At 42.7% G+C, this 13,199-nt stretch overlaps 1 protein-coding gene across 2 annotated transcripts in view; it reads left to right on the forward strand.

Moving 5' to 3' along the window:
* Positions 1-9,836, forward strand: part of PDX1 (pancreatic and duodenal homeobox 1) — a 28,033-nt gene extending 18,197 nt beyond the window's left edge. For both annotated transcript variants that reach the window (XM_042459814.1, XM_042459815.1), the window contains exon 2: positions 9,172-9,836. In XM_042459814.1, coding sequence (XP_042315748.1) covers positions 9,172-9,614 — 443 coding nt within the window. In that variant the 3' untranslated portion in view covers positions 9,615-9,836. The remainder of the gene's footprint in view (positions 1-9,171) is intronic.
* The last annotated feature ends 3,363 nt before the right edge of the window (positions 9,837-13,199 follow it).

Genomic DNA, 13,199 nt, shown 5'->3' on the forward strand with positions numbered 1-13,199 from the left:
GGAATTGAGCTGATATGCATTTCTGGGAATTGAGCTGATATGCATTTCTGGGAATTGAGCTGATATGCATTTCTGGGAAGCTTTACAAACATTTGAATAGCTTGGAAGACAGAATTCTGAACCGCAAAATGTGCCTGTAATCCAGGAAAAATTGTATACAGCAAGCTAATGCCTGGCAACCTGAAAAGGAAAAGGAAAAGATATTCCTAGGAGATATGACAGTGTAGGAATAGAGAGACTACAGTAAAGATGATGGGGAAATGGGAACTGGGGATCTGAGAAAGAAGTAACATGAGGAAGGGTTGATGGATTAAGTTTGGCTGTTAAACACCATAACTTTTGGATTTAGGGCTAGTGGGATGAAGTGACAACAGTTAGTTTCACCTGCATATTAGCTCACCAACCAATTATTTGATATCTGGTAATAAATTGATATTGTGCATACATAAAATAAATGCAACATGAAGGATGAATGTGTGCCCACGTGTGACAATATGAATGAAAGCATTTGGAGAATACATGAAAGGTTCTAAAAGCATACATGTATCCATTGTGCATGTGGATTACCTCAAAATTATCGCTGATCTGTGGCTGCAGTCATGCACAAAAGTGGCTGGAAATTATTAGTATTTATTATGCAAAGTATGCACCATGCTCAGTGTACTCTGAGCTCCTGCATAAAATAGGATACTCTGGTAAGGTTAAAAAAAACAGACTTAGAAGAAATATATCTACAATAGGAAAGTAGATAGTCAAAATAAAATTATCTGTACTTGGTAGAAGAGTCCCTAATACTAATACTAATACTAATACTAATACTAATACTAATACATTTTATTTGTATTTCCTGCCTCTCCCTGCAGATTGAGACAGGATTATAGCAAAGAATAAAAACCACAGTACAATACAATATACAATAGTATCTAAAAATACAGTCAGTAAAACAACAACAATATTACTACCAATCACTAAAAAGGCCAAATCATCCTCAATTGTCCATGCTATCAAGTCCCTACAGCTGACTCCTATGCATGTAGATATGTGGAGGATGGCATCCTGAGGCAAAGAAGCCTATTTCATGGATCCTTGCTAAGGAACAAAACAAGAGTTGTAAAAACTCACACTTACTTTTAAGTGACAAAAGAGGGTCAGATGAAGTGACCTCCAGGAATTAAACTAAGGAGCATAGAGAGAGAAACAAGACAGGCAGTTAAGGAAGTTCCCTCTCTACCCCTCATTACTAAAGAAATGAGCACTGAGGCGTTCTTTACTTCCAACAAAAATGAGGGGCACCAGTAAAGATGTTCAGTCCCTATCCAGCATGGAATCAAATGATGCGCCTGCCCACCAAGTTCAGCAAGGTCCAGTCACTAAGTATTTTGAAGGATCATTTTCATATGGCATGTACTGGTAGATACTCAGCTGTAGTTTCGCTAGCATAAGGAGTGTGAAGCAGACTTGAAGGCCATCAGAAACAATGGTACATGGATTTCTGGGAAGCAATTGCAAGAGAAAATAGAATAGCCACACGTGTGATAAAGCAACCATGTCTGCTAGAGATGCAGAACTGTTACCATAATTGGCTTCAGGAAACAAAAACGCAACACTGTGCATATTTAGACTCTCTTGCATACATATGACCTGACTAAACAGTTGGTTCTGCAAGACAAGGCATTCCACCTGAACATTTGCTGCTGGTTGTTGTTGTTGAACCCTGCTCTCCAAGGCCATACAACACTACACTGGCTCGTACCTAAACATTGGGAAGAACATATTTGTTGTTTGTTTATTGTAAGAACTGTTCAAAAGTAGAATAGATTGCCTAGGAAGGTGGTGAACTCTCCCATCCTTGGAAGTCTTTAAGCAGAGGTTGGATTGGCATCTTTTGGGAGCGCATTACTTGTGTATTCCTGCATGGCAGAAGGGCATTTGTGGTCCCTTTCAGCTCTAAGATTATATTATTCTAATCAGGACAGGCTCAAGGCATTTGACTGCGTGACACAGAAAAACAAATGCTGCCTTTTGTAACACAGCCAGCTCATGGTACATAATACCCCAAATCAGCCAAGTTATTCTGGCACAGCGAAGCAGATCACCCCACAAGTGCAACTCCCATTACATGTCAGTACAAATACAATAGTAGAATTTAAGTAGTAACAATGTGCTACCTTTCCATGGCATCTACAAACTGATGCTTGAAGCAGCTACCTTACTGTACCTAAAGGTAAAGCCAGCCTTGGTTGCAATTTTTAACTGCTGGCACACACTTTTGTACAAGGTTTCAAGTGTGTTTGATACATGGGAGTGACATAGAGGTCATAGTTCTGCTCACATGAATAATCCACTTTAACCATAAACTGGTTGCTGGGTGCTAGTTAGAACCAGTTCAGACCTTCCTTGTATGATGGATATCTGTCATTCACATTTTATATATGATTCTGTCTGGTCTTGGAAGCAAACCCATTGAGGCTGTATCTACACTGCAGAAATAATCCAGTTTGACACCACTTTAACTGTCTTGGCTCAATGCTATGGGATTCTGGGAATTGTAGTTTTGTCGCTTCGCCTTCTCTGTCAGAGAGTTCTGGTCCCACAACAAACTACAATTCCCAGAATTTCATAGTATTGAGCCATGATAAAGTGGTATCAACCCGGATTATTTCTGCAGTGCGGGTGCAGCTTGAGAGGTCTAACCTGGTCAAGTCTGGTACAAGTGGATCTGCTGCATATCTATTCTCAAATCAGTCCCACTAAATTCAGCAGGAGATGATTCCTCCTGTTTCTAATCTGCATGAAATCTCAAAGGGTTTAGCCCCATTGGTATCAAGTCTTCTCTCTTTGAAAATGACTGGTACATATAGGGACTTTGTGTGCCTTCAAGTAGTTTCCGATTTATGGAGACCCTATCTGGGTTGTTTTTTTTCTTGGTAAGATTTGGTCAGAAGAGGTTTGCCATTGCTTTCCTTCGAGGCTGAGAGAGTGTGACTTTCCCAAGGTCACTCAATGGCTTTCTAGGACTGCGCACGGATTCAGACTTTGGGTTCCCTGAGTCTACATTGCAGAAATGATGCAATTTGACACCACTTTGAGTGCTGTAATTATATCCCATGAAATCCTGGGATGTGTAGTTTTACAAGGTCTTTAGCTTTCTCTGTCAAAGAACGCTAGGGCCTTGTAAAACTACAAATCCCTGGTTTCTGTAGGATGGAGCCATGGCAGTTAAAGTGGCGTCAAACAGCATCATTTCTACAGTGTAGATGCACTCAAACCACCACAATGCTTCTCATAGACAAAGCTTACTATCAAGAGTATTTGCTAATATTGAGTTCAGTGGCACTTAATGCAGAAAAAAGAAAAGTGCATGCACAAAACCTCAGGAACACAGAGAGTGCCTTAAGGTCCTTCATTTGATATTCTCTTTAAAGACAACTTATGGGTGTCCTTATACAACAAACCCCATCCAGTCACTTTTGGTTATTTTGTGTGCATTGAGAAGTACTGTTCGACTCTATTTTTCTACAGGTGAATTTATTAATCAGGATGTTTCTCGTTAATGTATTCCTACAAGATCTTTCTGCCTCCATAAAGTGTCCAGGATTGAATTAGAAAATAATAATAATAATAATAATAATAATAATAATAATAATAACAACAACAACTTATACTGCATCTAATTAAATTTGATCCTCCAAAATATCATTTGCAAAATCATGGACAATTTTGAGGGCCACCAAAATAATAAATAATAAATAATAAATAATAAAAGGAGGCCATTAACAGGTTAAATTTTTCCTAGTTTTTTATTTATTTCAAGGATTTCTATCCTGCCTTTCTCCCACAAGGGGACCCAAGGCGGGTTACAATGATTTAAAAAGAGGGAACTGAAACCTTGAATACAAAAGGTTTTTTTAAAAAAAATTTAATGAAATATTACTAATATTAAAACATAAGTTAAAAACAGCGTAGTTAAAACCAAGGAAAAAAACATTAAAGCATGAAGACAGCAACACCGCACTAAACAAGTGAAATTCACCCGCCAAATGCCTGCCTGAATAAAACACGAAGTTAATAAACTGGAATTTGAAGATATAGCCATGTTAGTCTGTAGAGTTAATAATTATAAGGTTTGTAAAAGTTCGTGCTACAAAAAAGTCCTCCTTTTTTCCAGTTATTCCATGTTCTGTTTATTTATTTAGATATCTTAAATTCTAAAATTTTAATTGTAATATGTTTAATTATTTTTTTAAAAGGGGGGGGGGAGATCCTGTAATGCAGGATGTAACTTTGTGCGAGGATATTTTGTTAGCTGCCTTGATTGTTTTATCATAGAAAAGCAGGATAGAAATAAAAAGTTTTTTATTTCATTATTTGTTTTATTTTACGAAACCTCTCTGCATATGAATAAAACTGGAGAAAGGGGCTCTGGGATAAATTAATTGGTCTGGAAGGGGAGGGAATAAGTGGTATTGATTTCTACACTGAACCGACGGATGTCTTCAAGTTGTTTCCGACTTATGGCGACCCTATTATAGAGTTTTCTTGGCAGGTTTCTTCAAGACGGGGTTTGCCATTGCCTTTCCCTGAGGCTGAGAGAGTGTGACTTCTTGCCCATTGGGTTTCATGGCCGAGCTGGGAATCAAACCCAGGTCTCAAACCAAGATACTGGAGAGGAAATGATGCTGCCATACATAGCAGCCGATTGGGGGAATCTCTTTCCCATTATGAGTAAAAGGCAAACGACCCCACCGTCACCGCCATCCAAATCCAGGAACATTGAAATGCTTATTTGTTAGAGAAATTTATATGCCGCCTTTCCACTTTCGGGAAGGAAAGGCAAAGCCAACGTTTTTTAGCGGTCGCGCCGCGCGGGTGTTTTCGGCTGTCGGGTTTTCATTCGATTTGATTGCAAGGATTTACCTTACAATGGGATTCAAGGCGGGTTACAATAACTGAAAAAGTCAGGATGGTTTTAAAAAGACAGGGGGAAAACCCCGTTAATTGCAAAAGTTAAAAAATAATAATTAAACTTTGTTACTATTGTAACGGAAGTTTTAAAAAGTCATTGTATCCGAATTTGCTCGGAGGTGAGATTTACTCGTAAAGTCGGGAACCACACTAAAATCATATAATAAATCCAAAACACATTGCTCTCAAAATCCCGTTGTGGCCCGGGATCTTTCACGTGTCAGGAGAACGTGAGACCCACAGCATTTTGCAAACTGAAGTGTTTCCCTGGGATGGAAGTCCCAGGGAAGCCAGTGGGAGCAGAGCGGCCAGAGGTCCTTACTGTGAAGGCGGACAAGGGGCCGCAAAATGTAGGACTCTCAAGAAACCATGGAAGACATGCCCAAATCAAAGCTAAGTGTAAATGCTTGCTTCTTAGTCTTGCTCAAAATGGAGGACATTGTGGAATTCCTCCTGGACAGAAGGCTGAAATGTAGGACAGGTCCTGGAAAAGGAGGACCTCTGACCACCCTGAGAAGAATCGAAGTCAACAGAAGAACAGAACAGAAAGACTTTCTGGGAACTCTAGAAGATGAACGCTATTCTGAGAGTTGAGGTGGAGAGCCAGCCGGCCTAAGGGTTTGAGCTTTGGACTATGACTCTGGGGACCAGGTTTCAAATCCCTGCTTAGCAATTAAAGCCCACTGGGTGACCTTGGGCGAGTCACACTCTCTCAGCCTCAGAGGATAGCAATGGCAAACCCCTTCTGATGAAACCTGCCAAGAGAACCTCCTAATAGGTTCGCCTTAGAGTCGCCAGAAGTCAGAACCGACTTGTTGAAGGCACGCAACCCAACCACCAAATACTAGTTAATGCCCTACTACGGATTGTAACATGTAGCGTGGTTACCTCTGGCAGGATCGCGGTGTGGTTCAGCTGATGTTCCAGAAAGAAAGGAAGTGTCCAAGTAAAAAGTGCAAGTATTCTGTTTCCATTCGATGGGAAGAAATCTCTCTTTCCTCCACGTTTATCGAAGTGTAGTTTAAACCCACCCACTCACCCTCCCTCCTGCCCCATCTTTGCGTGTGTGTGTGTGTGTGTGTGTGTGTGTGTGTGTGTGAACCATACACACAGTCAGATTCTCTTTGCTTAAAGTTTTCAAAGAGAAAAAAACTTTGCATATAGACTACCTTATTATTATTTATTATTTATTTATTATATATTTCTTAAATTATAATAATAAAACATAATATAATATTTTTAAAAAGCGCAAAGACTGCCTTCAACATTTCAGACAAGAAGAAAGAGATTTATTAACCAAATTCCAAATGGGATCTCCCGATCCCAAGAATCCATCTGATCTCTTTGGATTTTTACAATAAACAGTGAAAACTTCAAAGGAGTGAAGGGGGGGGGGGGAGAAAAGAAAAAGTCGGAAATCTAGAAATCTGGAAAATGCCGACACCTGTAATATTTAAACAGAATATTAGGGCAGATTATATTTTGGCACTACGGAATGAGATGTAAGCATAAGCAGACCTTTCTGGACTGCAACTCCCATACCTTCTGATCATTAGCCATATTGGTTGGGGATGATGGCCTCTGTAATCCAAAACACCTCTTTGAATACGCTGTTTTGGTTTTGCATCTCACTGCACATTCCTAATGGATGTTTCCTTGGAAGTAAACTGTGCTCTCTTTGTAAAGCCTTGTTCCGGATAAGTGTGCGTGGTTATCACAGAATTAAATACCGCATCCTATTCTTGCCCCGAGTAGCTTTCAAGGCGGGGGTCTTTTGGGGATGGGGCTTTATTTTAGGACGCAGAAATCAATGGGACAAGTAGGAAGCATTTGCAGTCTTGAGGTTCCCCTATAGATTACAGTGCAAAGAGAAAATCTGGGGAGGGAAAGCTTTGTGCAGGGAATCAGTGGGAAATGCCCAGAAATGAAGCAGTATTGATAAACTGTCAGAGAGCTCTGGGGCCACAATAGACTACAACTCCCAGGATTCCCTAGCACTGAGCCAGGGCTGTTAAAACGGTCTTAAACTATTTCTGCAGTGTGTTTGGGACCTAAGTGAAAGAAAGGAGTTGGACGCATTAGGTTTTCTGAAGTTCATGCTGCCAGCTCCTTTCTGTCTCAAAGGTCCTGCAAGAGCCCTTTGTAAACTGATTTTCCAGACTAAATAACAGGGCTGGGTTTTGGAACAAAGTGAGTTACTAACGCTAGAGTGAGCACCCCAGGCCAGTTGTTTTATAAGTGGCTGTAATTTTCTTGTTGCTTTGTAGCACTTTCCGTTTCGGGGGCTGCAATCTCAGCTCAAACTACGAGTGCAAAGATCCTGAACAAATACTTGTATCTAAAAAATAGTTTGGGTGTCTCTATTGCTGCTCTGCAAAGACTCCTGATCTTCTGCGTCTCAGGGTTTAAATGCGTATAGCCTATCAGATAAGGGGAATTGGAAGTATAATCCAATGGCTATCTATGGGGTGTAACGTTATTGCCTGATAGACTGCCACATGCAAATTCCAGTTCGAATGCAATGAGCATTCACGTTTAAGGATCTAGCCTTACTTGCTCCACGGTGCTCCACATTTCTTTCTGAGAAAACCTCCTAGTCTTTTATTCCTTTCGGTTTTGGAGATGCCGAATGAATTCTTTTTTATTCCGTTTGCCTTGTCCTTAAAGTCCTTAAAAAGTCAACTCCAATTTATTGCAACTTTTTTTTCCTGGCAAGACTTCTTCAGCGGAGGGTTACTAGGATGAGCACAAACAGTTATGGCTGCTGGAATTTTGCACGTTTTTTGGCATTGCTTTGCTTCACGTCATCCTTTAAATCCATTGTTATGTGCCCCTGAATATTACCCTTGACTTATCTATGGGTCATTTCAAAACCCATAATTTTGGCCCCAAAACCTGCTCTCGACTTATACATGATATTGACTTATAGTCGAGTATATACAGCATATACCCCACACACCTCCATGCCAGCATTCTCTGAAGATGCCAGCCACAGATGCAGGTGAAACGTCAGGAATAAATTCTTTCAGAACATGGGCCACATAGCCCAAAAAAACCCCACAAAAACCAATGGCTGGGGTCCTATTGGTTAGTCACACCCACAGTAGATCCAGCCAGTCAATTGCTGAATGTTGAGTCAACATATAGGTAAATGCAATTGATTCACCGGTTCTGCCCAAATCAGGATTAATAGAACTGAGGTTTATATGTTTGGAGCTAGCATTGTACAACTTATTGTAGTGCTATGGTAACCATGGGGCTTGTTAAAAGTCAGGTTTTTTGAATTACAACCAGCTACAGAGTACAGCTACAGGGAAGGCAAAGTGAGGAGATTGTGCCCCCCCCCCATAAGAATCTCTGCCCCTCAAATGAAATTAGGCTCCAAATTTCTGTCATTGTAATAACTTCATTTGAGCACTTAGAAATACAAAGATAGAGCCGCCTGAGTCTGTAGAGTCAGTACACAGAGAAATCTTGTAGCACCTTTGAGACTAACTGAAAGAAAGAAACTGGCAGCATGAGCTTTCCTGGACTGTTCCGTCTATTTCCTGAGATGTAAGTAGACTGAAGTCTACGAAAGCTCATACTGCCAATTTTTTTCTTTCAGTTAGTCTCAAAGGTGCTACAAGATCTTTTTATGTATTTAGAAATACAGTTGAGGCGTTCAAAGAAAAAGGACAGGCAGAGTTTCCAGAGGAAGGCAAGCACTGCAAATGTAAGAGTTTGAAGTGCAAATGGTGTTCAGTGTTCTGCTCTGGAATGCCAGAGATTTTGGGACTGAAGAAAAAGTTCATTGGGGAAACAGGATTCTTATCTGGGTGTGGCAGTGCCCTCTACCTATACCCCTGACTCTAACTCCTAACATATTCCAGGCATTATGTAAGCCGGTTGGCCCCATCATTTTAGCAACCAAAGAAAGCTTGGAAGGCTGAGTGGACCTGGAGCCCTGGCTGGGATGGAACTCAATCCTTGTGGCTGCAGTATTTAACAACTGTGCCACCAGCCTTACTCTATCTTTACCCTTGCTGATCTGGTCTGGTTCTTTCATGGTGGCCCTTCCCAGCCCTCCTCCTTTGAGGCCTTGAATGCCAGTCTCCCTCTTCTGATCAATGCTATATATCCCGACCCTTCCCAGCCCTCCTCCTCTGAGGCCCTGAGTGCCAGTCTCCCTCTCCTGACCCATGCTCCCTGCTGCCTCTCTTGCAGGCGGATCCTACGCGGCGGAGCCCGAGGAGAACAAGCGGACGCGGACGGCCTACACTCGGGCGCAGCTGCTGGAGCTGGAGAAGGAGTTCCTCTTCAACAAGTACATCTCTCGGCCTCGGCGGGTGGAGCTGGCCGTCCTGCTGAACCTGACGGAGCGCCACATCAAGATCTGGTTCCAGAACCGGAGGATGAAGTGGAAAAAGGAGGAGGATAAGAAGCGAGGAGCCGGGCCGGGGGGCGCTGCAGGGGACGGGAGGAGCATCCAGGCCCCCGAACAGGACTGCGCCGTCTCCTCCGGAGAGCCCCTGCCTTCGGGCCCAGAGGAGGCAGAGGAGGACAAGGAGGACAAGGGGAACCAGGTTGTGGGGAAGGGGGTCCCTAGGGGCCTGATCCCACCCCCCACCGGGATCTCCCCGCGAGGGCAGCCGCAGGAGGCGCGATGAGAACGGGATCCGGAGGAGGAGAGACATGCGACTTCCATAGGGACCCCTATCTCTCCAAATCACCTCCATCCTCGACCCCGATATTGAGACCCTTGACACAATCATGGACTCCGGAGTGACTCTGGTGCCACTCCGGAGCATCCCTGGCAGGGAGAGGGGCAGAAAGTGGAAGAGAAATGGGGTTGATGGCTGCTGGAGGCATGAAAAGCGGGGCTTCTGGGCTTCCTTTCCAAACTTGCTGTGTCTGTTTCTCTTGCTGCAGGCGCCCCCAGCTCTCCAAATGACCAAACTAGAAATCCCAGCATCCCAGAGCACTGAGCCATGCCAGGAAGAACGAGAAGGGTCTTTGGTTTTGGACTGTTTTTTTTGGAAAACGGTGATTGTTGGGTCTAAATAAATCTTCAGACCTGGGCTGGGTGCTCGAAAAAGAGGCACAGACTGGTGGTGTTTTGGCTTCACAGGGTTTGGAAGATGGGACCCCCAAAGGTCATCCAGTGCAACCCCATTTTGCCCTGCACTCCCCATCGATGTCCATCCAGGCTCTGTTTCAAAACCTCCAAAGAAGCACAGTCTTCCAGTTGGTCTTCCTTTCTGATTTAGGGCGACCCTAAGGCGAAGCTGTCATGGGGTTTTCTTGGCAAGTTTCTTCAGAGGGGCTTTGCCATTGCCATCCTCTGAGGCTGAGAGAGTGTGACTTGCCCATGGTAATATGAAACAGACCCTCCCTTCAAAAAAGTCCACCATGGAGAGGAAAGAGCAATGTAAAAGGACTCCAGAATTGGACCTTCTGGAGTGCTGTGAGGGAAGAAAGAATACCCACAGAGGCTACATCCGCACTGCGGAAATAATCCGCTTTGACACCACTTGAACTGCCATGGCTCAGTGCTATGGGATTCCGAGATTTGCAGTTTTGTGAGGCCCCAGCACTCTTTGACAGAGGCGACTTGTAAAACTACAAATCCCAGGATTCCATGGGATGGAGTTACAGCCCGTAAATTGGCGTCAAACTGCATTATTTCCACAATGTATACTCGCCCACGGAAGCCAGCGTGCTATAGTGACTTGTTGCGGTGGACTATGATTTTGGAGACCAAGGTTCGAATCTTGGCTTGGCTATAAAACCCACTGGTTGACCTTGGTCACACTCTCTCAGCCTCAGGGGATGGCCATGGCAAACCCCCTCTGAAGAAACTTGCCAGGAGAACCCCATGATAGGGTCGCCATAAATCGGAAAGGACTTGAAGAACACAACAACAACAGATGCACCCATGATGGGCCATGGCATGGTCTAAAATCTGCCTTGCCTACTGAGAAGGAAAAGTTCTGTTGTGAATAATAGGTTTCATAACACAAATGGCCTAATCTTGAACATGTGGCTACTGGAAACCAAAGTTCCCCTTAAATTAACTTCCAAACGATGGTCCAAAACACTGCAGAAATAATCCAGTTTGACACTACTTTCATTGCCTTGTCTCAATGCTAGGCAAATTCTTGTAGTTTTGTGAGACATTTAGTCTTCTCTGTTAGAGAGTCACAGTAAACTACAGTTCCCAAGATTCCCTAGCACTGAGCCAGGGCAGTTAAAGGGGTCTCAAACTGGATTATTTCTGCAGTGTGTTATGGACCTGTTTTTAAAATGCCACCCTCAGATCTACAAAATGCAAAATGAATCGGAGGCTGAGCGTTCTTCTTCCGAAGGAGGACCCAGGATCAAAACGGTTTCCAAAGAATGTGGCATTATATACTTATTTTTATTTTTAATATACTTATTTTTATTTTTAAGCTGAAGAGTCAGTGGGAACTCCCTCCGAAGACCTTGGCTACATCTTGTATTAGGTCTCCTTTCTTGTGACTAAAAGCCCAAGTAGGGCTGGTTTCTGTCTGTTGTTGTGTGCTTTCAAGTCGTCTCCGACTTATGGCTAAGTCACGCTCTCTCAGCCTCAGGGGAAAGGCAACGCTAAACCTCCTCAGAAGAAATTTTGCCAAGAAAACCCCATGGCAGTTTCGCCTTAGAGTCGCCAAAAGTCGGAAAGGACTTGAAGGCACACAACAACAAAGAAAGGCTCCTCTATCATGAGGTTTTCTTGGCAAGTTTCTTCTGTGTGTCTGGAAGGTACATAAACACAGAAGTGAGTATCACAGGATATATCTGCAAGAGACTAAGATCCAAAGTTTTACACAGTGCTCTCCTTCGTGAGCTGGATGTCCTCCAGATGCCCTTGACCATAACTCCCATCAGCAAAGGTGGTTCTGGTGGGGCATGTGATGGGAGGTATAGTCCAAAACATTTAGAGGGCTGGGGGAACCATACAGTCTGAAGCATATCCCACTCTCTTAAGTCAATGTATGCTAACTACTATAGTTATGCTATGCACATTACCTTTAAGCTGCATCTGCACTGCTGAAATAATCCAGTTTGACACCACTTTTAACTGCCATGGCTCAATGCTATGAAATTCTGGGAATTACAGTTTTGTGCGACATTTAGCCTTCTCTGTCAGAGAGTTCTGGTGCCACAACAAACTACAGTTCCCAGAATTCCCTAGCACTGAGCCATGGCAGGTAAAGTGGTGCCAAACTGGATCATACTTCCCTAGTCATGTGCTTTATTCTCCCATTAAACATGAAAGGTATGTAACAATTCAATCCCGTCCTAAGTCTCCTCAGATGTACGTCTCAGGAAATTTAATGAGACTTTTACTCTCAGGTAAGTGTCTTGAGACACTTTTATTTGGCCTACAATTTTATGAACATCATTTCACTATTTGATGCACATATTTGCAACGAGAGGGAGAACTTGTCACCCACCAGGCTCACCTCATATTAAACCATGACTTCTCTTGTACAAGGCTGAGGAAACAACATCAGCATCACACATGGTTCCCTTCTAGACAGATCCTGGTGGGAAACCCATCCAAAGTTACGGTATATACTCATGTATAAGTAGAACTTTTAGTCAAAAATTGACCCCAAAAAACTGAATTGACTTATCTACACGTCAATGTATGTATTATACTTTACTCTTATTTAAACAGGAGTCATCCTCTGGTAAAAGTCAAGAGTGTAATCTGTCCTAGAAGCACCAATCCTTCTCTATTTTCTTATCCATCCAGTCTTTACTGTGAGCACAAAGTTATGCCTGCTGGAATTTTTAAAGTTCTTTGGCATTGTTTCCTTTTCTTCATCCTTTAGATCCGTTGTTCTATGCCCCTAAGTTTTACCCTCAACTTATCTATGGGTCATATCAAATTCCATAATTGTGGTCCCAAAACCTGCCCTTGACTTATACATGAGGTCGACTTTTACTCCAGTATATTCAGTACTTTTTCTCTAGACAGCAATTACACAAGTGGCTACAGGATTATGAGAACTGTGTGGCATAATGTGATTTGACTACAACTCTGGAGACCAGGATGCAATTCCCAGCTCAGATATGAAACCCACTGTGTGACTTTGGGTAAGTCACATTCTCTCATCCTCAGAGGATGGCAATGGCAAATAAATAAATAAATAAAAATTAAAAACATCCTCTGAAGACATCTTGCCAAGAATGAAAGCCTCATGATAAGTTCACCTTAGGGTTGC

This window comes from Sceloporus undulatus, chromosome 3 (assembly GCF_019175285.1).
Source record: "Sceloporus undulatus isolate JIND9_A2432 ecotype Alabama chromosome 3, SceUnd_v1.1, whole genome shotgun sequence".
Lineage (NCBI taxonomy): Eukaryota > Metazoa > Chordata > Lepidosauria > Squamata > Phrynosomatidae > Sceloporus > Sceloporus undulatus.